Source organism: Musca autumnalis, unplaced genomic scaffold, assembly GCF_047663935.1.
Source record: "Musca autumnalis isolate F117 unplaced genomic scaffold, ASM4766393v1 scaffold_2, whole genome shotgun sequence".
In the NCBI taxonomy this organism is placed as follows: domain Eukaryota; kingdom Metazoa; phylum Arthropoda; class Insecta; order Diptera; family Muscidae; genus Musca; species Musca autumnalis.
The window spans coordinates 199,901,074-199,928,644 of record NW_027411755.1 but is presented as its reverse complement, the minus strand read 5'-3'; the positions used below and the strand labels follow the sequence as shown (position 1 = coordinate 199,928,644).

The 27,571-nt window shown below is 24.7% G+C and overlaps 1 protein-coding gene across 7 annotated transcripts in view; it reads right to left on the bottom strand.

Moving 5' to 3' along the window:
• Positions 1–27,571, bottom strand: part of Pgant5 (polypeptide N-acetylgalactosaminyltransferase 5) — a 299,665-nt gene that overhangs the window by 63,111 nt on the left and 208,983 nt on the right. For 5 of the 7 annotated variants that reach the window (XM_073970570.1, XM_073970567.1, XM_073970568.1 and 2 more), the window contains one exon: positions 23,233–24,933. In XM_073970570.1, coding sequence (XP_073826671.1) covers positions 23,233–23,412 — 180 coding nt within the window. In that variant the 5' untranslated portion in view covers positions 23,413–24,933. The remainder of the gene's footprint in view (positions 1–23,232; positions 24,934–27,571) is intronic. The other 2 variants (XM_073970573.1, XM_073970574.1) reach the window with 1 other exon arrangement.

Below are 27,571 nucleotides of genomic sequence, written 5' to 3'. Positions count from 1 at the left end.
CAGTTCAACATATTTTTCTTTGAAATGTTTAATTAAAATATTCAAAAATTTCAATTCAAATAAGTAAATTTGAAAATTTTCTATAGGAATTTTTATTGAAATTTTAAAAATTTCTCATTGTAATTTAAACTTTTTTTTGTGTATAAAATTTCATTTGAAAATTTTACATAAAAATTTATATACATACATTTGGAAAATATTATATAGAAAACTTTAATACAATTTTAAATAATCTTATAAAAAATGAATTTCGAATTAATATTTTAAAAATTTTTCATTGAAAATTTCAACTAAAATTTTCTATAAAAAATAAAAAAATCTATAAATAATTTGAAAATTTCAAAAGCAGTTTTAAAAATTTTCTTTTGTAAAATTCAATTGAAATTTTGGAGAATATTTATTGAAAATTACTGCTGATATTTTGAAAAACATCTATACAAAATTTTCATTAAATGTTTCACAAATTTTCGTTTGGTGTTTTTAATTAAAATAGTGAAAATTTCAATTCAAAAAGTAAATTTCAGAATTTTCTGTAGAAAATTTCACTGAAATTAAAAATTTCTATTGAAAATTTCATTGAAATTAGGATTTTCCATAGAAAATGTCATTGAAATTTTAAATTTTAAAATAGAAATAAAATTTTAAAAATTTTACTTTAAAATTTTCAACTAAAATTTTGTAAATTTTCTGTAAAAAATTTAATTTTTAAATTTCAAAAGTAATTTTAAAAATTTTCTATCGTAAATTTCAATTGAAATTTTTGGGAAATTTTCTTTTGGAAATTTTAAAAATTTTCCATTGAAAATTTTGAAAACTTTGTATGCTATTTAACATTAAAAGTTTTCTATAGAAAATTTCAATTTACATTTTTTTTTTTTGAAAATTTCTAAAAAATTTTATTGAAAATTGAATTGAATTGAAATTTTTAATTAAAAAAATATATATATTGAAGTTTTAATACAAATTTAATTGGAATATTAATTTTTTGTAGAAAAAAAATCAAATTTTAAATTTTTTTAAAAATTTAATTTTTTTAATTTTCCGTAGAAAATTTCAGTTGAAATTTTCAAAAATTTCTATACAAAATTTTCGTTAACTGTTCAACATATTTTCCTTTCGAATTTTTAGATTCACTTTTGGCAGTTTTGTTGAGATGTGCCTTATTTTATTGTTGTAAAATAACTTCAGCTCAAGCTCAGGTTTTGTTGTTTTTAAATTTTTAAAACAACAAGTTTTATTTAAAGTGGAATGTACTTAAAATTTATTTAATTAGAATTTTTATTTAAAGTATTGAATTGAAATTCAAATAAGTAAATTTGAATATTTTCTATAGCAAATTTTATTGACATTTTAAAAATTTCTGTAGAAAACTCATGAAATTTAAACATTTTTGTCGGTATAAATTTTGAATTGAAATTTTACATAAAAAAATTAATATACAATTTGAAATTATGTAGAAAACTTTAATACAAAAAAAAAAAAATCGAATTTAAGACCAAACCTAAAAATGTCAATAGAAAAATGAAATTAAAATTTTAATAATTTTTCGTTCAAAATTTCAACTAAAATTTTGAAAACTTGCTATAAAAATTTAATTTGAAAATTTCAAAGGCAATTTTAAACATTTTTTTTATCGTGAATTTCAATTAAAATTTTGGAAGTTTTCTATTGAAAACTTCTGTTGATATTTAAAAAAAAAAACTTTCAATGAAAAATTATTTTCCAAACTTTTTTCTGGATAATTTTTAAAATTCGGCGAAATTGTTTATGGAAATTTTTTAGAATTTGAAAAAAATTTGAAAACCTGCTATAAAAAAATTTTATAGAATTTTCAAAACTTTGAATACATACATATATAAAAAATTTAATTCGAAAATTTCAAAGGCAATTTTAAAAATTTTTTTAATCGTAAATTTCAATTAAAATTTTGGAAGTTTTCTATTGAAAATTTCTGTTGATATTAAAAAAAAAAAATCAATGAAAAATTATTTTTCAAATTTTTTTTCTGGATAATTTTTAAAATTCATCGAAATTGTCTATAGAAAATTTTTAGAATTTGACTAAATTTTTGGAAACTTGCTAAAAAAATTTAATTTGAAAATTTCAAATACAATTTTAAACATTTTTTTATCGTAAATTTCAACTGAAATTTAAAAAAAAAACTGTCAATGAAAAATTATATTCCACAATTTTTTTTCTGGTTACTTTTTAAAATTCGACGAAATTGTCTATGGAAAATTTTTAGAATTTGACAAAAAATTGAAAACCTGCAATAAAAAATTTAATCTAATTTTCCAAAAATTTTTTCTGGATAATTTTTTTAAAATTCGACAAAATTGTCTATACAGATTTTTTAGAAACCTACAAAATGTCAGTAGAAAAAAAGAATTAAAATTTTAATAATTTTTCATTCAAAATTTCAAATAAAATTTTAAAAACTTTCTATAAAAAATGTAATTTGAAAATTTCAAAGGCAATTTTAAACACTTTTTTAGTCCCAATTTACATTAGGCGAGTTTACTTGCGGCAATTGTCAGTTTCTAGGTGAGAGGGGGTGGTGAGAGGCAAAGGATTACCATATGCCTCACCTCTCTCTCCTACAAAATGACAATTGCCGCAAGTAAACTCGCCCAATGTAAATTGGGACTTATCGTAAATTTCAATTAAAATTTTGGAAGTATTCTGTTGAAAATTTCTGTTGATGTTAAAAAAAATTTCAATGAAAAATTATTTTCCAAAATTGTTTTCTGGATAATTTTTAAAATTCGACGAAATTGTCTATGGAAAATGTTTAGAACTTGACAAAAATTTGAAAAAATTTAATTTAATTTTCCAAAATTTTTTACTGGATAATTTTTTTAAAATTCGACAAAATTGTCTGTGGAAAAATTTTAGAATTTGGCTAATTTAAATTTTATGTTGATATTTAAAAAATTTTTTTCAGTGACAAATTATTTTCCAAAATTTTTTCTGTATAATTTTTAAAATTCGACGAAATTGTCTATGGAAAATTTTTAGAATTTGACTAAATTTTTGGAAACTTGCTAAAAGAATTTAGTTTGAAAATTTCAAATACAATTTTAAACATTTTTTTTATCGTAAATTTCAACTGAAATTTTGAAAATCTTCTATTGATATTTAAAAAAAAAACTGTCAATGAAAAATTATATTCCAAAATTTTTTTTCTTGGTACTTTTTAAAATTCGACGAAATTGTCTATGGAAAATTTTTAGAATTTAACAAAAAATTGAAAACCTGCAATAAAAAATTGAATCTAATTTTCCAAAAATTTTTTCTGGATAATTTTTTTAAAATTCGACAAAATTGTCTATAGACATTTTTTAGAAACCTACAAAATGCCAGTAGAAAAAAATAATTAAAATTTTAATAATTTTTCATTCAAAATTTCAAATAAAATTTTTAAAACTTTCTATAAAAAATGTAATTTGAAAATTTCAAAGGCAATTTTAAACACTTTTTTTATCGTAAATTTCAATTAAAATTTTAGAAGTCTTCTATTGAAAATTTATGTTGATATTAAAAAAAAAAATAATTCAATGACAAATTATCCAAAATTTTTTTCTGAATAATTTTTAAAATTCGACGAAATTGTCTATGGAAAATTTTTAGAATTTGACAAAAATTTGAAAAAATTTAATTTAAATTTCCAAATTTTTTTTTGGATAATTTTTTTAAAATTCGACAAAATTGTCTGTAGAATTTTTTTAGCCAAATTCTAAAAATGTTCCATAGACAATTTCGTCGAATTTTAAAAATTATAGAGAAAAAATCCTCGGGGGAGCCTGTAACCCCTAGAGGACGCGTCCCCAGGTGGCGGATAGGGGAATGCTTCCCAGATATGGGTGGTAAGAGGGAAATCAAATACCTCTCGCGGACCAACAGGTAGCGGTGTCTGTTTCCACAGTGGGCGGCTGCAAACAGCGTCTGTACTCTAAGAAGAGCGGCTGAAACGAGGACGGAAAACTTACAACCCATCAGAAGATAAGGGGAAATCACTGATGTATTATCCCTTGAAAACCATATTACAATGAATGCAGAAACAAACATATGGCCCTCAATCTCCGGTAACTCGAGGGTGCTAAGAATCCCCGGAGGTAAAACTAAAAAGACGCTTAACATTGGTACTTGGAATGTTAGAAGCCTTTATGAGTCAGGCAAATTAAGCAACACAATATCCGAAATGGAAAGACTGAATATAGATATCCTAGGTGTTTGCGAAACCTGGTGGCCGAATGTTTCGGAATTCGTATCCCATGGTGCCAAAATCTTCTTCTCTGGAAATTCGAACAAGAATCATAGGAATGGTGTTGGGATTATCATTAGAGGGAACATTTCCAAAAGCGAGGTAGGATTTTTTCCAAAGTCAGATAGGACCATGATGATCAAAATAAAAGCAAGGCCGCTCAACATCAATATAATTCAAGTATATGCTCCCACATCAGACAGAAGCAATGAAGAAGTAGAAATGTTTTATGAGGAAATAGAAAGTCTTGTTAAACTTACAAAACCCCATGATATAAATATCATCCAAGGTGATTTTAATGCAAAAGTAGGGAGAGGTGAAGTAACTGGTGTTACAGGACGATATGGATTGGGCGAAAAAAATGAAAGAGGCGAACGACTCATTCAATTCTGTCAAGAATTCAACATGAAGATAGCAAATACACTTTTCACTCTACCGCCAAGAAAGCTCTACACTTGGAAATCTCCACAAGACAGAATTGGCAACATCATTAGAAACCAAATAGACTTCATTCTTATCAACAGGCGACACTGCTCATCAATAAGGAAGGCCACAACATATCCGAGTGCTGATGTACCATCTGATCATAACCTTTTAATGGCAAAGATACGCATAAAACTAAAAACTTTTACTAAAAAGGCACAAAGTAAAAAACTTGACTTAGGAAAACTTCAAAACCAAACACTAAAATCGGATGTATGTACAAGAATAAATACAGAGCTGAATAATGTCGACAGCGAAGATATAGAAAATATATGGAATAATGTAAAGAATACTATAAACTCAATAGCCAGAAACACCCTAGGCAATTTTATAAAACCAAAGACCAAAAATTGGATGACTCAAGAAATCCTGCAGCTAATGGATGAAAGAAGAGCATTTAAGAATAAAGATTACGAAAAGTACTGGGAACTAAATAGAGAAATTCAAAGGGAGATACGTAACGCAAAAAATAATCACCTAAATACTCAATGTCAGGAAATTGAAAGACTTATGAGCCTACATGACGATTTCAACCTGCATAAGAAATTGAAAGAAGCATCTGGACAATATAGGAATACAAATCCACCTATCCTTTTCAATAACAACAATGAACCGGTCTTTGAAATTGCAGAAAAGAAACATATCTGGAAAAAATATATCCAAACACTATTTAAGGATGATAACAGATCAAGCTACGTTAACAATGCACCAGATTATATGACAGGAAACAGCATCACAAATAATGAAGTAGAATCAGCAATAAAATCCCTTCGAGATGGAAAAGCTACAGGGCCTGATGAAATTCCAGTTGAATTATTAAAAATGCTAAATAACACCAACATTGAGCTACTGACAAAACTGTTTAACTACATATACGATACTGGTATATACCCACAGGATTGGCTAAAATCCACCTTCATAACAATACCAAAAAAACCCCATGCCAAAAAATGCAATGACTATCGTCTCATTAGTTTAATGAGTCACGCTCTTAAAATTTTTCTTAAAATTATCCAGAAGAGAATATATGAGAAATGTGAAAAGGAAATGGGAGAAACTCAATTTGGTTTTAAGGAAGGAAAGGGAACCCGTGAGGCTTTATTCTGCATACAAATACTCGTTCAAAAATGTAGAAATGTCCACAAAGACGTATTTTTATGCTTTATAGATTACGAGAAAGCATTCGACACTGTGCAGCATGATAAGCTCATGGAAATTCTCACAGCAATTGGAATCGATGAGAAAGAGATAAGGTGTATTAAAAGCTTGTACTGGCACCAGACTGCCCAAGTCAACATAAATGGAGATTTAACTGAAGATGTAGCAATATCTAAAGGAGTTCGACAAGGATGCATTTTATCCCCACTACTCTTCAATATTTACTCCCAAAAAATTTTTCACGAAGCAGTAGATGGCATCCAAGAAGGTATATTGATAAACAACAATTACATAAATAATATCAGATATGCTGATGACACTACATTAATATCCGACAGCATATCAGGCCTACAAAATCTTGTTGATAGACTAACATCAAGTAGTGAGTTGTATGGGCTAAAAATAAACACCCTCAAAACAAAATTTATGATAATAAGTAAGAACAACGCTCACAACGAGTTGATTTTAAAAATACAAAATTTCCATATTGAGAGGGTACAAAGTTTCAAATATCTGGGAGTTTTGCTAAATGATCAATGGGACTACTCAAAAGAAATCAAATGTCGCATAGAAATGGCAAGAGATGCATTTCATAAATATAAAGAAGTTCTAATAAGCCATGATATAAATGTTGCAACAAAATCTCGTTTAATAAAAGCGTATATATGGCCAGTCTTGTTATATTCAGTCGAAGTGTGGACGTTAAAAGCGGCAGATATCAAACGACTCGAAGCATTTGAGATGTGGGTGTACCGTCGAGCACTAAAAATACCATGGGTCCTGCATGTATCAAATACTGAAGTATTGCGAAGAATGAATACAACAAGAGATTTATTAAACAACATAAAGAAACGGAAAACGGCATATCTAGGGCACATTATGCGAAACCGTAAATACATCATTCTCCAGGAAATACTGCAAGCAAACATAGAAGGAAGGCGTACCAGAGGAAGAAAAGAGATGTCATGGATTCAAAATATCCAACAATGGACAGAATTCCAGAACGACGAAAATTTAATAAGCATAGCGAGAAATAGAGATATATTTTCCTATTTTGTTAATAATTTATAAAAACATAAATATGTAATTTTTTTGACAATTGTAATATGATCGCTAACATTCGAAAATCGAATAAGCAATAAAGAAGAAGAAGAATACAGAAAAAAATTTTGGATAATAAATTGTCATTGAATTTTTTTTTTTTTTTTAATATCAACATAAATTTTCAATAGAAGGCTTCCAATATTTTAATTGAAATTTATGATAAAAAAATGTTTAAAATTGCCTTTGAAATTTTCAAATTAAATTTTTTATAGCAAGTTTTCCAAATTTTGTTGGAAATTTTGAATGAAAAATTATTAAAATTTTAATTATTTTTTTCTACTGACATTTCTTAGGTTTTAGGTTTTAGTAAAAAATGTCAGTAGAAAAAAATAATTAAAATTTTAATAATTTTTCATTCAAAATTTCCAACAAAATTTGGAAAACTTGCTATAAAAAATTTAATTTGAAAATTTCAAAGGCAATTTTAAACATTTTTTTATGGTAAATTTCAATTAAAATATTGGAAGTCTTCTATTGAAAATTTATGTTGATATTAAAAAAAAAAATTCAATGACAATTTATTATCCAAAATTTTTTTCTGTATAATTTTTAAAATTCGACGAAATTGTCTATGGAACATTTTTAGAATTTGGCTAAAATTTTGAAAACTTGCTATAAAAAATTTAATTTGAAAATTTCAAAGGCAATTTTAAACATTTTTTTATCGTAAATTTCAATTAAAATTTTGGAAGTTTTGTATTGAAAATTTATGTTGATATAAAAAAAAAATTTCAATGAACAATTATTTTAAAACATTTTTTTTCTGGGTAATTTTGAAAATTCGACGAAATTGTCTATGGAAAATTTTTAGAATTTGACTAAATTTTTGGAAACTTGCTACATATAAAAATTTAATTTGAAAATTTCAAAGACTATTTTAAACATTTTTTGTCGAAAACTTCAATTGAAATTTTGGATATTTGTTGCTGATATTTAAAAAAAATTCAATGGAAATTTATTAGAAGTTTCCTATAGAAAATTATAATTGAAAATTTTAAAATAAATTTTTCTTGAAAATGAAATTTTCAATTGAAATTTTAAAAATTTGTGGAAATTTTGAAACTTTCTTTTCTCGAAATTTAAATATTTCCAAACGGATCCCTGGAAAAACATCCAATCTGGCCACCCTAATAGTTTTATGTGACTCTAAAAATATTTTTTGCATGAATATGTCGCATCACTTGATATTTAAACACAAGTGAAGCATCGTCATCATCATTCGCTGTAACGATGAACAGAAGAGGCGCGAGAGCGTTAAAGCAAAGCAAAAAAATATAAATTAATTTTCTCATAAATCTTCAACAAATAAACAAAGTTTGAACTTGAAGTACTTGATGTCGTCGTTGTTGCTGTTCCATTGCTAATGGAATTGTAAGAAGACCTTTAATAAGTGCGGTTGGTTGCTGGGTTGTGATGTGATGCTTAGTGGATGTCTAAGGGGAAAAGTAAGATACTATTTGTGGTGATGTGTTGCTGTGCCAAAAAAGCCTAGTGTGCCATGTCAATGAGGTTGTGTGCCAACCCAGAATCATCTAGTCATATGTAGTCATAGGTAGTCATATAGTTAGGTTCTTTTGAACTGCCATACAAGTACCTAACGATAGTCGTGTTATAGCACTTCATTGGTGTGTAAGTGTCTGTCTGTCTGTGTATGACTTTTTTTTCTATTTCTATGAATATTTATATTTTAGATTATTTCAAAGAAGCACAACACAACACAGCATCAAAACACATAAAGTATGATTTCAAAGGTACATAGTTCCATTGTCTTTTGAGAATCTTCTTATGCTTATGCTTCTTCTTCTTCTATGGAAACATGTTCGTTCTTTTGGCTAAAAGCCAGTATCTATTTTGGTTGAAAAGTTTTTTTTTTCGTCTCCGAAACTAAACTCAAAATGTAATCAAAATGTAACCAATGTTCAGGCAAAAAGAACCAACCAACTCTTTTAGGTTGCAATATTGTGGTGTTACATTTGTGGAAACATCATCGTCATCACCAACTGACACCATTGCTGACTGACTGACATCAACGTCAATGCAATTTAGAAAAAAAAAACTTATTATTTTTTTTTTTGTTTAACATCACACCACATGCTAAAATGGCACAAAATGAAATAAACTACAAGACAATATAAAAAATTTCCAAAGAAGATTTAAGAATAGCATTTCAAATGAAATTGAGGTGATGAACACATTGTGAAATTTGATATGGGAAACATTTTTAACAGGGTTTAAAATTTATTGAATTTAAATGAATATAGTTTTCGGTTGCAAATCATGCTATTCATAGAAATTTATGGAGTTAAAAATTAATAATTTAGGCCACAAGGTAATAAGAGATTGGCTAAACTATTGCAAATGCTAAAAAAAATATGCTGAACATGAAGGCAAATGGAGTTACCAATATAGAAAAATACAATTTTTACTCAAATTATTTACAAAAAATTCAAAATTCGACAACATCTTTTAAATAAAATTCTTTAAACACAACGATTTTTGTATAGAAAAAATTTTTAAAATTCGGCAAAATGTTCTTAGAAATCTTTTAAAATTTCAACGAAATTTGAAGAAGTTTTCTATAGAAATTTTTTAAAATTTAGACGAAATTTACAAAATTTACACGAAAAATGTAAAAATTCGACAAAATTTTCTAAAATTTCGATTTAATTTTCTTAAAAAAAAAAAACTATTCAAATTCAATGAAATTATTTATAGAAAATTTAAAAAATTCGGCAAAATTTTGTATGGAAAATTGTTACAATTTGACGAAAAATTAAACAAAATTTTCTATGGAAAATAATTAATATTTAACGAAATTTTCTATGGAATATTTTTTTAAAATTTGATAATTTTTTCTATATAAAAATGTATACAACTTTCTATGGAAAATAGTTAAAAATCGACGAAAAATTTAAAAATTCAACAAAATTTTAGATGGAAAATTGCGAATATTCAACGAAATTTTCTATGGAATATTTTTAAAATTTGACAAAATTTTCTATAGAAAATTTTTTAAATTAAATTTTCAAACTTACACGAAATTTTCTATGGAAAATTTTCAAATTTTCTATGGAAAATTTTCAAATTTTCTATGGAAAATTTTCAAATTATCTATAGAAAATTTTAAAAATTCAATAAAGTTTTCTATGGTAATTTGTTTAAAATTCGACAAAATTTTCTTAGAAGTAGACAAATTTTAAATTACGACCTATTTTATTTCTTATTCAAATTTTTGTTCAAATATGAATATGTTTACAATTTGACAAAATTTTCGATGGAAAATTGTTAATATTCAACGAAATTTTCTATGGCATATTTTTAAAATTTGACAAAATTTTCTATAGAAAAATTTAAAAATTTTCTATGAAACATTTTCAAAAATTTCCATAGAAAATTTTGTTAAATTTTTGAAATTTTCTATGGAAATTTTTTAAAATTCGTCGAAATTTTCTGACTTGATAGCAAATAGGCTTCAAAAATACTCCACAACTGCAAATTTGCAATAGGTTTAGTATATATACAAGTTTTCAAACTCAGCCTTTGTCTAGCACCACATCTAAATATGCCTGATGAGCTGGCTTAAACCACCAGCGAAACGATCGTAGCATATTGGTTGGATGGATGGTGGACTTTCACTTTTTCAATACAAAAACTCCTTAGGTCATGATATTAATTCAATGAAATTTTCTTACAATTAGAAGAAATTTAAAAATTTCGACGAAATTTTTCTTTTTTTTCAAATTTTTGTTCAAATATGAATATTTTTATTAAAAAAAATCTAGATTTAAAAAACGATGAATTGTATTTCTAAAATTTTTTTTAATATTCTTACAAAAAAAAAAAAAAAAAAAAAAAAATTAAAAATTTTTCTTACAAAATTTTAAAATCTTCTATAGAAAAAAAATTATTCTATGAAGTTTTTCAAAATTTGAAGAAATTTTTTATTGAAAATTTTTAAAATTTGACAAAATTTTCTATCTAATTTCAACAAAATTTTCATTGAAATTTTTTAAAATTTGGATGAAATTAAATTTATACGAAATTATCTATAGAACGTTTTAAAAATTCGTTAAAATTTTCATTGGAAAATTTTTAAAATTCGGCGAAATTTTCTATAGCGAATTACTAAAAAAATTTTCAATTTTAAAAAATTCGAAAAAATTTTCTATGAAATTTTTTTAAAATTCGACGAAATTTTCTACGGAAAATTTTAAAAATTCGAAAAAAAATTCTAGGAAAGTTTGTTTTAAAATTCGACGAAATTCGAAAATAAATTTTAAAATCCGACGACATTTTCCTTGGAATTTTTTTAAAATTCGACAACATTTTCTATAGAAAACTATTCAAGTACCACGAAATTATAGAAAATTTTAAAAAATCGACAAGATTTTCTATAAAAATTTTTGTAAACACAAAGAATTTTTTTTATAGAAAAATTTTTAAAATTCAACGTAATTATCTATAGAAAACTATTAAAAATTTATACGAAATTTTCTACAGAAAAATTTAAAAACAACACAATGATTTCTTAAACTTCGATGAAATTTTCTAAGCAAAATTTTAAAAATTCGACAAAATTTTCTATGGAATTTTTGTAAAATTCGACGAAATTCGAAAAATTTCTATAATTCGAAGACATTTTCTTTGGAAAATTTTTCAAATTCGACAACATTTTCTACAGAAAACTGTTCAAGTACCACGAAATTATAGAAAAATTTAAAAATTCGACAATATTTTCAATGGAAATTTCAGTAAACACGAAGAATTTTTTATAGAAAAATTTTTAAAAATTCAACTAAATTATCTTTTGAAAACTATTAAAAATTTATACGAAATTGTCTATAGAAAATTTTAAAAATTCGACAATTATCTATAGACAATTTTAGAAATTCGACAACATTTTCTATGCAAAATTTTTAAAATTTTACGAAATTTTTAAATGGAATTTACAATATAGAAGAATACACTCAAATTATATACAAAAAAAAAAAAAAAAAAAAAAAAAAAAAACAAAATTCGACGACATCTTTTAAAGAAAATTCGTTAAACCCGACGAATTTTTTTAAAGAAAAATTTTAAAAATTCGGCAAAATGTTTTTTGAACAATTTTTAAAATTCTACGAAATTTTCTATACAAAACTATAAAAATTTACACGAAATTATACATATATATATTTTAAAAATTCGACAAAATTTTCTAGTGCATTTTTTTAAATTCGACGAAATTCGAAAAATTTTTAAAATTCGACGAAATTTTTTAAAATTCGACAACATTTTCTATAGAAAACTAATCAAGTACCACGAAATTATAGAAAAATTTAAAAATTCGACAAGAAATTCTATGGAAATTTTTGTAAACACGAAGAATTTTTTTTATAGAAAAAAATTTTAAAATTCAACGAAATTATCTTTTGAAAATTATTAAAAATTTATACGAAATTATCTATAGAAAATTTTAAAAATTCGACAATTATCTATATAAAAATTTTAGAAATTGGAACAAATTTTCTGTATAAAAATTTTAAAATTCTACGAAATTTTTAAATGGAATTTACAATATAGAAGAATACGTTTTTACTCAAATTATATAAAAAAATAAATAAAAAAAATCAAAATTCGACGACATCTTCTAAAGAAAATTCGTTAAACCCGACGAATTTTTTTAAAGGAAAATTTTTAAAATTCGTCGAAATGTTCTTAGAACAATTTTAAAAAATCGACGAAATTTTCTATACAAAACTATTCAAATTTACACAAAATTTTCTAAGGAATTTTTTTAAAATTCAACGAAATTTTCTATGGAAAATTTTAAAAATTCGACAAAATTTTCTGGGGAAATTTTTTAAAATTCGACGAAATTCGAAAAAATTTTAAAATTCGACGACATTTTCTTTGGAAAATTTTTAAAATTCGACAACATTTTCTATAGAAAACTATTCTAGTACCACAAAATTATAGAAACATTTAAAAATTCGACAAGATTTTCTATGGAAATTTCTGTAAACACGAAGAATTTTTTATAGAAAAATTTTTAAAAATTCAACTAAATTATCTTTTGAAAACTATTAAAAATTTATACGAAATTGTCTATAGAAAATTTTAAATATTCGACAATTTTAGAAATTCGACAAAATTTTCTATATAAAATTTTTAAAATTCTACGAAATTTTAAAATGGAATTTACAATACAGAAGAATACGTTTTCACTCAAAAAATATATATATATATATATATATATATATATATATATATATATATATATAAAAAATCAAAATTCGACGACATCTTTTAAAGAAAATTCGTTAAACCCGACGAAATTTTTATAAAGGAAAATTTTTAAAATTCGTCGAAATGTTCTTAGAACAATTTTAAAAATTCGACGAAATTTTCTATACAAAACTATTCAAATTTACACGAAATCTTATATAGAAAATTTCAAAAATTCGACAAAATTTTCTAGGGAATTTTTTAAAATTCGACAAAATTTTCTATGGAAAAAGTTAAAAATTGGACAAAATTTTCTGAGGAAAATTTTTAAAATTCGACGAAATTCAAAATAAAAATTTAAAATTCAAAGACATTTTCTTTGGAATATTTTTAAAATTCGACAACATTTTCTATAGAAAACCATTCAAGTACCACGAAATTATAGAAAAATTTAAAAATTCGACAAGATTTTCTATGGAAATTTCTGTAAACACAAAGAATTTTGTTATAGAAAATTTTTTAAAATTCAACGAAAATATCTTTTGGAAACTATTAACAATGTATACGAAATTATCTATAAAAAATTTTAAAAATTTGACAATTATTTTTTAGAAATTAAGTTTAGAAATTCGACAAAATTTTCTGTATAAAATTTTTAAAATTCTGCGAAATTTTTAAATGGAATTTAGAATATAGAGGAATACGTTTTCACTCAAATTATATATATATATATAAAAAAAATCAAAATTCGACGAGATCTTTTAAAGAAAATTCGTTAAACCCGACGAAATTTTTATAAAGGAAAATTTTTAAAATTCGTCGAAATGTTCTTAGAACAATTTTAAAAATTCGACGAAATTTTCTATACAAAACTATTCAAATTTACACAAAATCTTATATAGAAAATTTCAAAAATTCGACAAAATTTTCTAGGGAATTTTTTAAAATTCGACGAAATTTGCTATGCAAAATTTTAAAAATTCGAAAAAAATTTCAAGGATATTTTCTTAAAATTCCACGAAATTCGAATAAATTTTTAAAATTCGAAGACATTTTCTTTGGAAAATTTTTAAAATTCCACAACATTTTCTATAGAAAACTATTCAAATACCACGAAATTATAGAACAATTTAAAAATTCGACAAGATTTTTTATGGAAATTTCTGTAAAAACGAAGAATTTTCTTACAGAAAAATTTTTAAAATTCAAAGAACTTTCTTTTGATAACTATTAAAAATTAATACGAAATTATCTATAGAAAATTTTAAAAATCCGACAGTTATAAATTTTAAAATTCTACGAAAATTTTAAATGAAATTCACAATGTAGAAGACTACGTTTTCATTCAAATTATATAAGAAAACAAAATTCGACGAAATCTTTTAAAGAAAATTCGTTAAACCAGACGAAAATTCGACGAAATTTTCTATACAAAACTATTATATAGAAAATTTCAAAAATTCGACAAAATTTTCTAAGGAATTTTTTAAAATTCGAGGAAATTTCTATGGAAAATTTTAAAAATTCGAAAAAATTTTAAAGGAATTTTTTTGGAAATTCGAAAAATTTTTAAAATTTGACGACATTTTCTATAGAAAACTATTTAAGTACCACGAAATTATAGAAAAATTTAAAAATTCGACAAGAAATTCTATGGAAATTTTTGTAAACACGAAGAATTTTTTTATAGAAAAAATTTTAAAATTCAACGAAATTATATTTTGAAAACTATTAAAAATTTATACGAAATAATCTATAGAAAATTTTAAAAATTCGACAATTATCTATAGAAAATTTTAGAAATTCGACAAAATTTTCTGTATACAATTTTTAAAATTCTACGAAATTTTTAAATGGAATTTACAATATAGAAGAATACATTTTCAGTCAAATTATATACAAATAAAATCAAAATTCGACGACATCTTTTAAAGAAAATTCGTTAAACACGGCGAATTTTTTAAAGGACAATTTTTAAACATTGTCAAATTAGAACAATTTTTAAAATTCGACGAAATTTTCTAACAGAACTATTCAAATTCACACGAAATTATACATAGAAAATTTCAAAATTTCGACAAAATTTTCTAAGGAAGTTTTTTTAAAATTCGACGAAATTTTCTATGGAAAATTTTAAAAATTCGAAAAAAATTTCTAGTGCATTTTTTTTTTAAAATTCGACAAATTCGAAATTTTTTAAAATTCGAAGACATTTTCTTTGGAAAATTTTTAAAATTCGACAACATTTTCTATAGAAAACTATTCAAGTACCACGAAATTATAGAAACATTTAAAAATTCGACAAGATTTTCTATGAAAATTTCTGTAAACACAAAGAATTTTTTTATAGAAAAAATTTTAAAATTCAATGAAATTATCTTTTGAAAACTATTAAAAATTTATACGAAATTATCTATAGAAAATTTTAAAAATTCGACAATTATTTATAGAAAATTTTAGAAATTCGACAAAATTTTCTGTATAAAATTTTTAAAATTCTACGAAATTTTTGAATGGAATTTACAATATAGAAGAATACATTTTCAGTCAAATTATATACAAATAAAATCAAAATTCGACGACATCTTTTAAAGAAAATTCGTTAAACCCGGCGAATTTTTTTAAAGGAAAATTTTTAAAATTCGTCGAAATGTTCTTAGAACTTTAAAAATTCGACGAAATTTTCTATACAAAACTATTCAAATTTATACAAAATTATACATAGAACATTTTAAAAATTCGACTAAATTTTCAATGGATTTTTTTTTTAAATTCGACGAAATTTTCTATTGAAAATTTAAAAAATTCGACAAAATTTTCTATGAATTTTTTTTAAAATTCGACGAAATTCGAAAAAAATTTAAAATTCGAAGACATATTCTTTGAAAAATTTTTAAAATTCGACAATATTTTCTATGGAAAATTCTGTAAACACGAAGAGTTTTTTTTATAAAAAAATTTGAAAAAATATTAAAAATTTATACGAAATAATCTATAGAAAATTTTAAAAATTCGACAATTTTCTGTAGAAAATTTTAGATATTCGACAAAATTTTCTGTATAAAATATTTAAAATTCTACGAAATTTTCTATGGAAAATGTTTAAAATTTTACGAAATTTTCTACAAAAAATGTAAAAAACAACACGATGATTTCTTAGGAAATTTTTTAAAATTCATTATTTTTTTCAAAGACAATTCTAAATATCGACATAATTTTCTTTGCAAGAGGTTTAAAATTTAATGTATAATTTCAACGAAATTATCCATTGTAATTTATAAAAATTCGAAAAGATTTTCTATAGAAATTTCTTGAACAATCAAATTTTTTTATTGAACCATTTTCGACGCAAATTTTATAGAGAACTATTAAAATTTAAACGGTATCTATAGAAAATTTTAAAAATTTTTCAAAATTTTTAATATTCGACTAAATTATCCATTGACATTTTTAAAAATTCGTCATAGTTATCTTTACAGAATTTTAAAACTTCGACAAAATTTTCTCTGGATTATTGTAAAACATTCTAAGAAATTTTTCTATGGAAAATTTTTAAAATTTTGTACAGAAAATTTTAAAATCACCAAGATGATTTTTTAAGGAATTTTTTGAAATTCGACATTATTTTTATGGAAAAATTATATAAAATTTTTAAAAATTCGGCAAAATTTTCTATGGTAAATTGTTAAAAATTTGAGAAAACTTTAATAATTCTATAATATTCTATGGAAAATTTTTAAAATTTTAAAAATTCAACAAAATTTTCTTAGAATTAAAAGATTTTTCAAATTTCGACAAATTTTTTTTTTTTAAATTTTTGTTCAAATGCGAATATTTTTATAAATATTTTTAAAATTTGACAAAATTTTCTATAGATTTAAAAAAATACGATGAATTGTATTTGTAAAATTTTTAAAATTCTTAGAAAATTTTAAAATTTCGGCGAAATTTTGGAAAATTTGACGAAAACTACTAGAACTTACACGAAATTTTCTATAGAAAATTTTAAAAAATCTACAACATTTTCTATAGAAAAATGTAAAAATTACACAAAATTTTCTAAAATTTTGATGTAATTTTCTTTGGAAAATTTTTAAAATTTAATGCAATTTTCTGTAAAAAACTATACAAATTCAACGAAATTATCTATAGAAATTTTTTAAAATTCAGTAAAATTTTCTCTAGAAATTTTGGAACAATTTGCAAAATTGTTAATATTCAACGAAATTTTCTATGGAATAATTATTAAAATTTGACAAAATTTTCAATTGAAAAATTGAAAAATTTTATATGGAAAATGTTCAAAATTTCGACCTAATTTATATATTTTTTCACATTTTTGTTCATATATGAATATTTTTAAAAGTTAACAAAATTTTCGTTGGAAAATTGTCAATATTCAACTAAATTTTCTATGGAAATTTGATTTTAATAAAAATTACAAATTTTCTATGGAAAATTTTTTAAATTATCTATAGAAAATTTTAAAAATTCAACGATTTTTAAAATTTGACGAAATTTTCTTTGAATTAGAAGAATTTTAAAATTTCGATCTAATTAATTTTTTTTTTCAAATTTTTGTTCGAATATGAATATTTTTATGAATATTTTTACCATTTTCGGCAGAATTAAAAAACAAATGGCGGGTTGTGTTTGTAAAATTTTTAAAATTCGTCAAGATTTTCTTAGAAATTTTAAAATTTCGACGAAATTTTTATTGAAAATTTTGACAAAAATTATGAAAATTTACACGAAATTTTCTATAGAAAATTTTAAAAATTCGACAAAATTGTCTGTTGATTTTTTTTTTTTAAATTTGACTAAATTTTCTATAGAAAAATATTTGAAGAAATTCGAATGAATTTATTTTTTTCAAATTTTTGTTCAAATATGAATATTTTAAAAATTTGACAACATAGAATTAAAAAAAAACGGCGAAATTAGTTTTTATATTTTTTAAAATTCGGAGGGTTGGCGTTTTTTGTTTGGGATGACTACTTCTATTTTGTTTTTCAAAACAGTCAGGTTTAATCCCATAGTCGTTGTTTTAATATTTTGTTAAAACAACTTTAATTTAAAAAATGCCAACCCTCCTAATTGTGAGACCGGGCACCGTCAAAATGTTGTTTATTTCTGTAGTATGCAATACCAACAAATTAGTTATGTGTTTTTTCGTCGAGAATCGACGAACGCATAGCAGTGGGAAAGAATTTGATTTTGTTTGCAAGTGAAGTTGCTAGAGTTTAGGTAGTGCTAAAGAAATTCTCGATCAGAGTGTTTCTTTGCGCACGTATCTATTTGAGCTAGCAATTGACACTTGGGTATAAAAAGTTTCTTGTTGAAAAACAAGAAATAAGGGAACTGATGAAGATCTGTGGCGAGATCTGAAACTATAGTATTCCCTGCCTTAATCGCAAATTTTTTCCCACTAATAAATTAAAGTTGTTTTAATAAAATATTAAAACAACGACTATGGGATTAAGACTGACTATTTTGAAAAACAATTTTTTAAAATTCGACAAAATTTTTTAAGAAATTTTAAAATTTTGACGAAATTTTCATTGGAAAATTGGACAAAAACTACGAAAATTTACATGAAATATAAAAAATTGTAAAAATTCGACAACATTTTCTGCGATAATTCTTCAAAATTTGAAAAACAAAAAACAATTTTTAAAAAAAAATTTATATGAAAAATTTTTAAAAGTTGCAAAATTTTCTACAGAAAATTAAAAAAAACAACATTTTCTTAGAATATTTAAAAATTTCGGCCAAATTTTCTTTGTTCGTCAAAATTTTCTGAAGAAATTTTCCAAATTTAAAAAAAAACATTTTATAGAGTAAATTTTTTTAAATTTTTTTATGGAAAATTTTTAAAATTTGTCAAATTTTTCTACCGAAAATTACAAAAAAAAAAAAAGATATTGATAATCAAAATCTTCTGATACAGAAGGACAAGTAAACTAAAGGTGGAAAAAAGCTGTCTTAGTATTTGTAATAAAGCATTGAAAAATAGGGTTACCAGACAAGTCGGACTATAGGAAAGGTTTGGAATTAAATGACTAACATTAAAATAAATAAATAATTCGAATATACAAATTTCGAATGATTTCTGATATAAATGCTAGTTTCCAAGCTTAGCCTTCGTCCACCCACTAAAAACACCATTCAATATGCCTGATGATCGGTTAACCACCCGTGAAACGTAGCATAGTGGTTGAATGTGTGGGGCTTCGGTGGATTCCTAATTTTTCAATGTACCTCTTAGGTCAAAATAGCCCAACTCGAAGGAGAATTAATTCAAATATCACTCTAAAAATTACCTTAGCCTTAATAAGGCAAAAACAAAAAAATATCTTTGTTCGACAAAATTTTCTTTGGAAATTTTTCAAAATTTAAAAAAAAAATTCTATAGGGGAAATTTTAAAAAAAATTTTTATGGACAATTTTTAAATTTTGTTTAAATTTTCTACAGAAAATTAAACAAGTAAGAAAAGCGTTAAGTTCGGTCGGGCCGAACTTTTTATACCCTCCACCACAAATTTCAGCCATTTCGGTGGATTAATGTGGCCACAACATTCAAAATACCGAAAATCGGAAGTTGCCGTTCTATGGGGGCTATATGATGACGCGGACCTATACCTACAAATTTCTGGGGGGGAAGTTGTATATCCCCAACGAAGACTAAATACCGAATTTCAGCCATCTCGGTGTGATAATGAGGCCAAAACCTTCAAAATACCGAAAATCGGGAGATATCGTCCTATGGGGGCTATATCAAAACGTGGACCTATATAAACATTTTATGGTCGAAATGTTTCTTAGCCTCTGGAAACACAAAATACAAAATTGCAACCGATTCTGTTGTCAAATGGGACTAACACATTCAAAATATATTAAAATGACGCGTACTTTATATGGGGACTATACCAAAACGTGGACCTATATAAACCAACTTTGGTAGGAATGTTTTTTGGCCTCTGGAGACACAAAATACCAAATTACAACCAATTCGGTGGTAAAATGGGACAAATATCTTAAAAATTCCTTAAAACGATGACGCGTCACGCGTCATTTTGTATGGGGGCTATACGAAAGCGTGGACCTACGTATCCCACTTTCAATACCAAAAGTCCTACGTACAAATAATAGATTTTCCCAAAATTTCATCCACCTACGTCAATCCGTTCGGACGCTAGAGTGATTTCCACAGACGGACAGACGGACGGACATGGCTATATCGATGTAGAATTGCACGCTGATCAAGAATATATATACTTTGTGGGGTCTACAATTATTATTTCGAGTAGTTACAAACGTAGTGACAAACTTAATATACCCCCATCCTATGGTGGAGGGTATAAAAAACACGATAATGTTTTAGAAACATTTTAAAAATTCGACATTATTTTCAGTGAAAATTTTAAAATTTCGATGTAATTTTCTTTGGGAAATTATTAAAAATTTAATGAAATATTCTATAGAACAAGTAAAAAAGTGTCAGTCGGTTTTGCCCACAGATATATACCCTCAGCCAATGTGAAGTGAAACGTTCACCTACGGACAGATCGAATGTATTTAAGGTCTCTTCAGAATTTTGTGGCCCTTTTTGGACATTTGACTGCACTAAGACACAAATTTTGAACTTTTGTGGGGGAGGTACCCTTAGGTAGGACCGATATGGGCCATTTTAGAAGTTAAACTAAATTTTGATAAAATATTAGGAGATCCAAAGTTTGGACCAAATTGGTTGCCCCATTCAAGTTATATCGTCCTAGCATTTTAGTGACATTTTTTTAAATATTGGGGAGAAGTACCGAAAGTTGTGGACCGGTATTGCCCATGAAACTAAGTTTGGATATAATATGACGAAGACCAAATGTTGGGCCCAATCGGTTGAACAGTTCGAGAGTTATCGTGCTCTCCGATCGCCACATATGGTGACATAGGGGGTGTTTACAAATTTCGGGCTGTTTTCCCAAGAAATATGGACTTGCCCCTGAAAAACAACTTTTATCGTCATAATGGAGGTAGCGAATGCAAATCGCTTGAACAAAAATCAAAGTGATTCGACAGCAGGACTTAAAGTGAACTTATCCGAAATTTTGTGTGAGAAGTACCAGAAGGAGTAGACAAATATAGTCCATATTCCAACCTGATCTATATCTGGTAGATATATTAGGATGTGCAAAGTATGGATTCCATCGGTCAGACCCTTAAAGAGTTACCGTACGAACAATTTTTTTTGGGGGAGGTACCTGAAGAAGTGGACCGATATGGCTTATCTTCGAACTTATACTATGTTTGGACAAAATATTACTATGGTAAAATTTTGTACCGAATCGGCATATCCGTTCGAGAGTTATCTTACGCTCCAACCACCTCACTCGGTGTCATAGGGGTTTTTTGCAACTTTCAGGCTATTTTCTTAGGAACTGTGGACTTGCCCCTATTGAAACTTATACCGTTGTATGGGGAGCAGTGAATACAAGTTGCTAAAACAAAAATCAAAGCGATTCGCGAGCAGGTCCTAAACTGAACTTATCCCAAATTTTGTGTGGGAGGTACCCGAAGGAGTGGACCTATTGGGTCCATATTGGAACCTCATCTAAGTCTGGTAGACATTTCACGATTTGCAAAGTATTGACCAAATCGGTTACTCCCTTCAAGAGTTATCGTACGTACAAATTTTCCGAACATTTTCGAACTTTTGTGGGGGAGGTACTGGAAGGGCAATTGACACTTGGGTATAAAAAGTTTCTTGTTGCAAAACAAGAAACAAGGGAACTGATGAAGATCTGTGGCGAGATCTGAAACTATAGTCTTCCCTGCCTTACCCCTTAGTAAACATCGCCAATTTCTTCCCACTAATAAATAAAAGTTGTTTTAATAAAATATTAAAACAACGTCTATGGGATAAAGCCTGCATATTTTGAAAAACAATTTTACAGAACTTTAATAGATAATTTTAAAATTTCGACAATATTTTCTTAGAAATTTTTTAAATTTTCGACTAAATATTCTTTAGAATATTAAAATTTATACGAAATTACCTACAGAAAATTTTAAAACTTTACAAATTTTTTTGTCGAAAATTTTTAAAATTTTACAAATTTTTTTACGAAAGATTTTTTAAATTTAACAGAATTTTCTTAAAAAATTTTAAAATTTGGACAATGAATAGAAATTTTTTAAATTTTCGACGAAATTTTCTGTGGAAAATTTTTAAAATTCGACGAAATTTTCTATGGAGAATTTAACCAATTTTTATATGGAAAATTTTGAAAATTCGAAATTTTCTAAAGAAAAATTTAAAAATTCGACGTTATTTTCGTTGGAAAATTATTAAAAATTTAATGAAATCTTCTATAGAAAACTGATGCAAATACATCCATAGATATTTTTAAAAATGTAGCAACATTTGCTATTGAAAACTGCCGAAAATTTTAAAAATTCGAAAAAGTTTCGGTAGGGAATTCTTAAAATTATCTATAAAAAATTTTAAAAACACAACAATTTTTTCTGTGGAAAATTTTTAAAATTCGACGAAATCTTAGATTAGAAAAATGTTAAAATTTCGACGAAATTTCATTTTTTTTTTCAAATATGCACAAAACGTGGAAAATATTTTATCTTAATATCCGCTAAAATTGGATTTAAAAAAATAATTTTTATAATATCCACTAAAAATTTGTATAAAAAATATTTTATTCAAATATCCGCAAAACATGGATTTTTTTAAAAAATATTTTTTCAAATGGCACAAAACGTTGAGTTTTTTTTAAAAAATATTCTTTCAAATATCCACAATATGTGGATTTTTTTTTTCAAATTTCCGCTAAACGTGGATTTTTATTTTTTTTTCCCAAAACGTGGATTTCTTAAAAAAAACATTCTTTCAAATATCCACAAAATGTGGATTTTTTAAAAAATATATATTTTTTTCAATATTTGTGGATATTTTTCAAATATCCATAAAACATAAATTTTTTAAAGATTTTGTTTTTTCTACTCACCTCTACATCATATTCACCGCTACGTTTACACCGCCAACCATCTTTGCCAATACAATCGGAATAATGGGCAATTAGCACAAAGTCGACAATGACCCAGACAAGCGATGTCAGGAGTATTATGCGGCAGGTATTGGAACGCATGCGACCACGTAATAGACGTGTTAAGCCTAATGAAGACATTGTTGTTGATGATGCTGCTGCTGCTGATGATGATGGAACTCGATGTTGTTGTTGTAGTTATCCGATGTTGATAAAGTCTTTGTTGTTGTAGTTGTTTGTGTTGTTGATGATGCTAATAACTTGTAAATGTGTTGACAAAACGATGGTTGTTATGTTAAAAGTTCACAAAGTTTTGCCCTCAGGAGGCTGGTTGGCTGTTGCTTGTCAGTCAGTCGGGCTAATTAGAATGCCAATGGTAATGAAGCGTTTGATGGGTTTTGGAATATTCACAGCTGATTGATTGGCAAAAAAATAAATTGTTGTAAAGTTGGAGGGAATCACAAAAGAAAAGGAATTTGAAAAATGTTGTTAACAATTAAATTAAAGAAAAGGATAATATATCCTTTGTTGATATATTTTTTGTTATTGGCCTGATTGTGGTTGCTTGATTGAGTGATTGATTGATGATGTATTGTGTCCGTGGGAGGTTTAGTTTTACGCTATCTAATTTAAGTTGTTGTTGTTGTTTTTTGTCTAGTTATGACTCCTTTTGTTTGGGGATGTCCTTTTTGCAAATGTTGCTATGAAGCCTGCAGGATGACTATATCATGTGATTAGTTTTAAAGCGTTTTCTAAAGTTTGTTGCTGCTGCTGCTGTTGATGTTGTTCTCGGTATTGATGATGAGGGCCACAACGACAATGATGCTGCTGCTGCTGATGCTTTTGATGCTGTTCTTGTAGGCGATGATGTTTTATTGGCATTCTCTTGAGCCCAACCATCTATTTTGTTGTTGGTGCTGGCTGTTCCGGCTTTTGCTAACTTATAAATATATATAATAGGTGGTGGGTGTGTTGTTGGTTGGGAGTAACAGGGATTCCAAAGTAAATGAAGCGTTGCTTGTTTCCTTGTTTTTTTTCTAAGCTTTTTTTCTTGATCCTTTGTAAAGCTCTTGTAAAGGTGCTGGTTTTTCCTTCCTCTATTCACTAAAACTTGTTGGCCTTTTGCCTTGTTGGTCTGTTGGTCAATGGGCTAAGAAAACAGAAAGCAGGCAGGAACACAAAAGCAGCAAATAGAAAGAAATGTAGGAACAAAAGTGTAGTTGGCAAAATGGAAAATTATGAATAACTAAGTGCCAGTATGAATGCTTGGTTGACTTAGATTGCTGTTAACTTGTTTTTTGTTGTTGTTGCTGTTCTTTTTTACTTCGTTCTATTCTATAGCTTTATGCAAATTGTATGCATATTATTTTCTTTGTGTAGTTGTTGTTGTCAAAATGTGTGCCGGTTTTCATTTTTTCCTTTTTGGTTTTTCTTTTACAATGTAAAAGTTCATGCTATGATGATGCTCTCTATCTACAAAATAATTCCACTTCTTGTTCCTTGCGAACACACAACCAAGTCATAGCAGTAACTCCTCTATTGACCGGCCACCTCGGCACACCATAAATGTATTTGTGTGTGTTTCACTCGTTTAACTTGGCAACCAACAACTATGGAGTTGTTAGACCTTGAAATTTATTCATGTGCAAACAGCAACAAAAACTGTAAAGAAAGACAGAAAATGGAAAAAGAAATGTTTAGAAAAAAAATTTCAATATAAATGAAAAATAACAATATTTATGTATTAAATTTATAATAATTATTTTTATTTTTATATAAATAAGCAATATTTTTTTAAGGAGTTCCAGGCCAACAAACGTCAATTCTTTAAATAATATTTTTTTCAAATATACACAAAAAACGTGGACTGTGGATTTTTAAAAAATATTTTTCAATAACTTGGATTTTAAAAAATACTTTTCAAATAACGTGGATTTTTTTAAAAAATATTTTTTAAAATAACGTGGTAAAAAAAATATTTTTCAAATAAGGTGGATTTTTTTAAAAAATAATTTTTCACATAACGTAGATTTTTTAAAAAAATATTTTTTTAAATAACGTAGAATTTAAATTTTTTTCAAATAATGTGGATTTTTTTAAACAAACTTTTTTCAAATAACGTCGATTAAAAAATATTTTTCAAATAACGTGGATTTTTTAAAAAAATATTTTTTTCAAATAACGTGGATTTTTTAAAAAAAAAAATTTCAAGTAACGTGGATTTTTTAAAAAATATTTTTTCAAATAACGTGGATTTTTTAAAAAATATTTTTTCAAATAACGTGGATTTTTTAAAAAATATTTTTTCAAATAACGTGGATTTTTTAAAAAATATTTTTTCAAATAACGTGGATTTTTTAACAAATATTTTTTCAAATAACGTGGATTTTTTAAAAAATATTTTTTCAAATAACGTGGATTTTTTAAAAAATATTTTTTCAAATAACGTGGATTTTTTAAAAAATATTTTTTCAAATAACGTGGTTTTTTTAAAAAATATTTTTTCAAATAACGTGGATTTTTTAAAAAAATATTTTTTCAAATAACGTGGATTTTTTAAAAAATTTTTTTTCAAAAAAAGTGGATTTAAAAAAAAAATATTACAAATAACGTGGATTTTTTAAAAAATATTTTTTCAAATAACGTGGATTTTTTAAAAAATATTTTTTCAAATGACGTGGATTTTTTAAAAAATATTTTTTCAAATAACGTGGATTTTTTAAAAAATATTTTTTTTAATAACGTGGATTTTTTAAAAAATATTTTTTCAAATAACGTGGATTTTTTAAAAAATATTTTTTTCAAATAACGTGGATTTTTTAAAAAAATATTTTTTCAAATAACGTGGATTTTTTAAAAAATATTTTTTCAAATAACGTGGATTTTTTAAAAAATATTTTTTCAAATAACGTGGATTTTTTAAAAAATATTTTTTCAAATAACGTGGATTTTTTAAAAAATATTTTTTCAAATAACGTGGATTTTTTAAAAAATATTTTTTCAAATAACGTGGATTTTTTAAAAAATATTTTTTCAAATAACGTGGATTTTTTAAAAATATTTTTTCAAATAACGTGAATATTTTAAAAAAAATATTTGTTCAAATAACGTGAATATTTTAAAAAAAATATTTTTTCAAATAACGTGAATATTTTAAAAAAAATATTTTTTCAAATAACGTGGATTTTTAAAAAATATTTTTTCAAATAACGTGGATTTTTAAAAAAATATTTTTTCAAATAACGTGGATTTTTTAAAAAATATTTTTTCAAATAACGTGGATTTTTTAAAAAATATTTTTTCAAATAACGTGGATTTTTTAAAAAATATTTTTTCAAATAACGTGGATTTTTTAAAAAATATTTTTTCAAATAACGTGGATTTTTTACAAAAATATTTTTTCAAATAACGTGGATTTTTTAAAAAATATTTTTTTGAAATAACGTGGATTTTTTAAAAAATATTTTTTTCAAATAACGTGGATTTTTAAAAAAATATTTTTTTCAAATAACGTGGATTTTTAAAAAAATATTTTTTTCAAATAACGTGGATTTTTAAAAAAATATTTTTTTCAAATAACGTGGATTTTTAAAAAAATATTTTTTTCAAATAACGTGGATTTTTAAAAAAAAATTGAAATAACCTGGATTTTTCAAATAACATGGATTTTTTAAAAAATATTTTTTCAAAAAAATATTTCTCTAGTAACGTGGATTTTTTAAAAAACATTTTTACAAATAACGTAGAATTAAAAAAAAAAAATTCAAATAATGTGGATTTTTTAAAAAATATTTTTTCAAATAACGTGGATTATTTAAAAACAATTTTTTACATAACGTGGATTATTTAAAAACAATTTTTCACATAACCTGAATTTTTTAAAGTGGATTTAAATGGATTTTTTAAAAAATATTTTTTCAAATAACCTGAATTTTTTAAAGTGGATTTAAGTGGATTTTTTAAAAAATATTTTTTCAAATAACGTGTTCTTTATTTTTCAAATAACGTGGATTTTTAAAAAAAATATTTTTTCAAATAACATTAATTTAAACGTGGATTTTTTAAAAAATATTTTTTCAAATAACGTGGATTTTTTAAAAAATTATTTTTTTCAAATAACGTGGATTTTTTAAAAAATATTTTTCAAATAACGTGGATTTTTTAAAAAAATATTTTTTTCAAATAACGTGGATTTTTTAAAAAATATTTTTTTCAAATAACGTGGGTGTTTTAAAAAAATATTTTTTTTCAAATAAAGTGGATTTTTTAAAAAATATTTTTTTCAAATAACGTGGGTTTT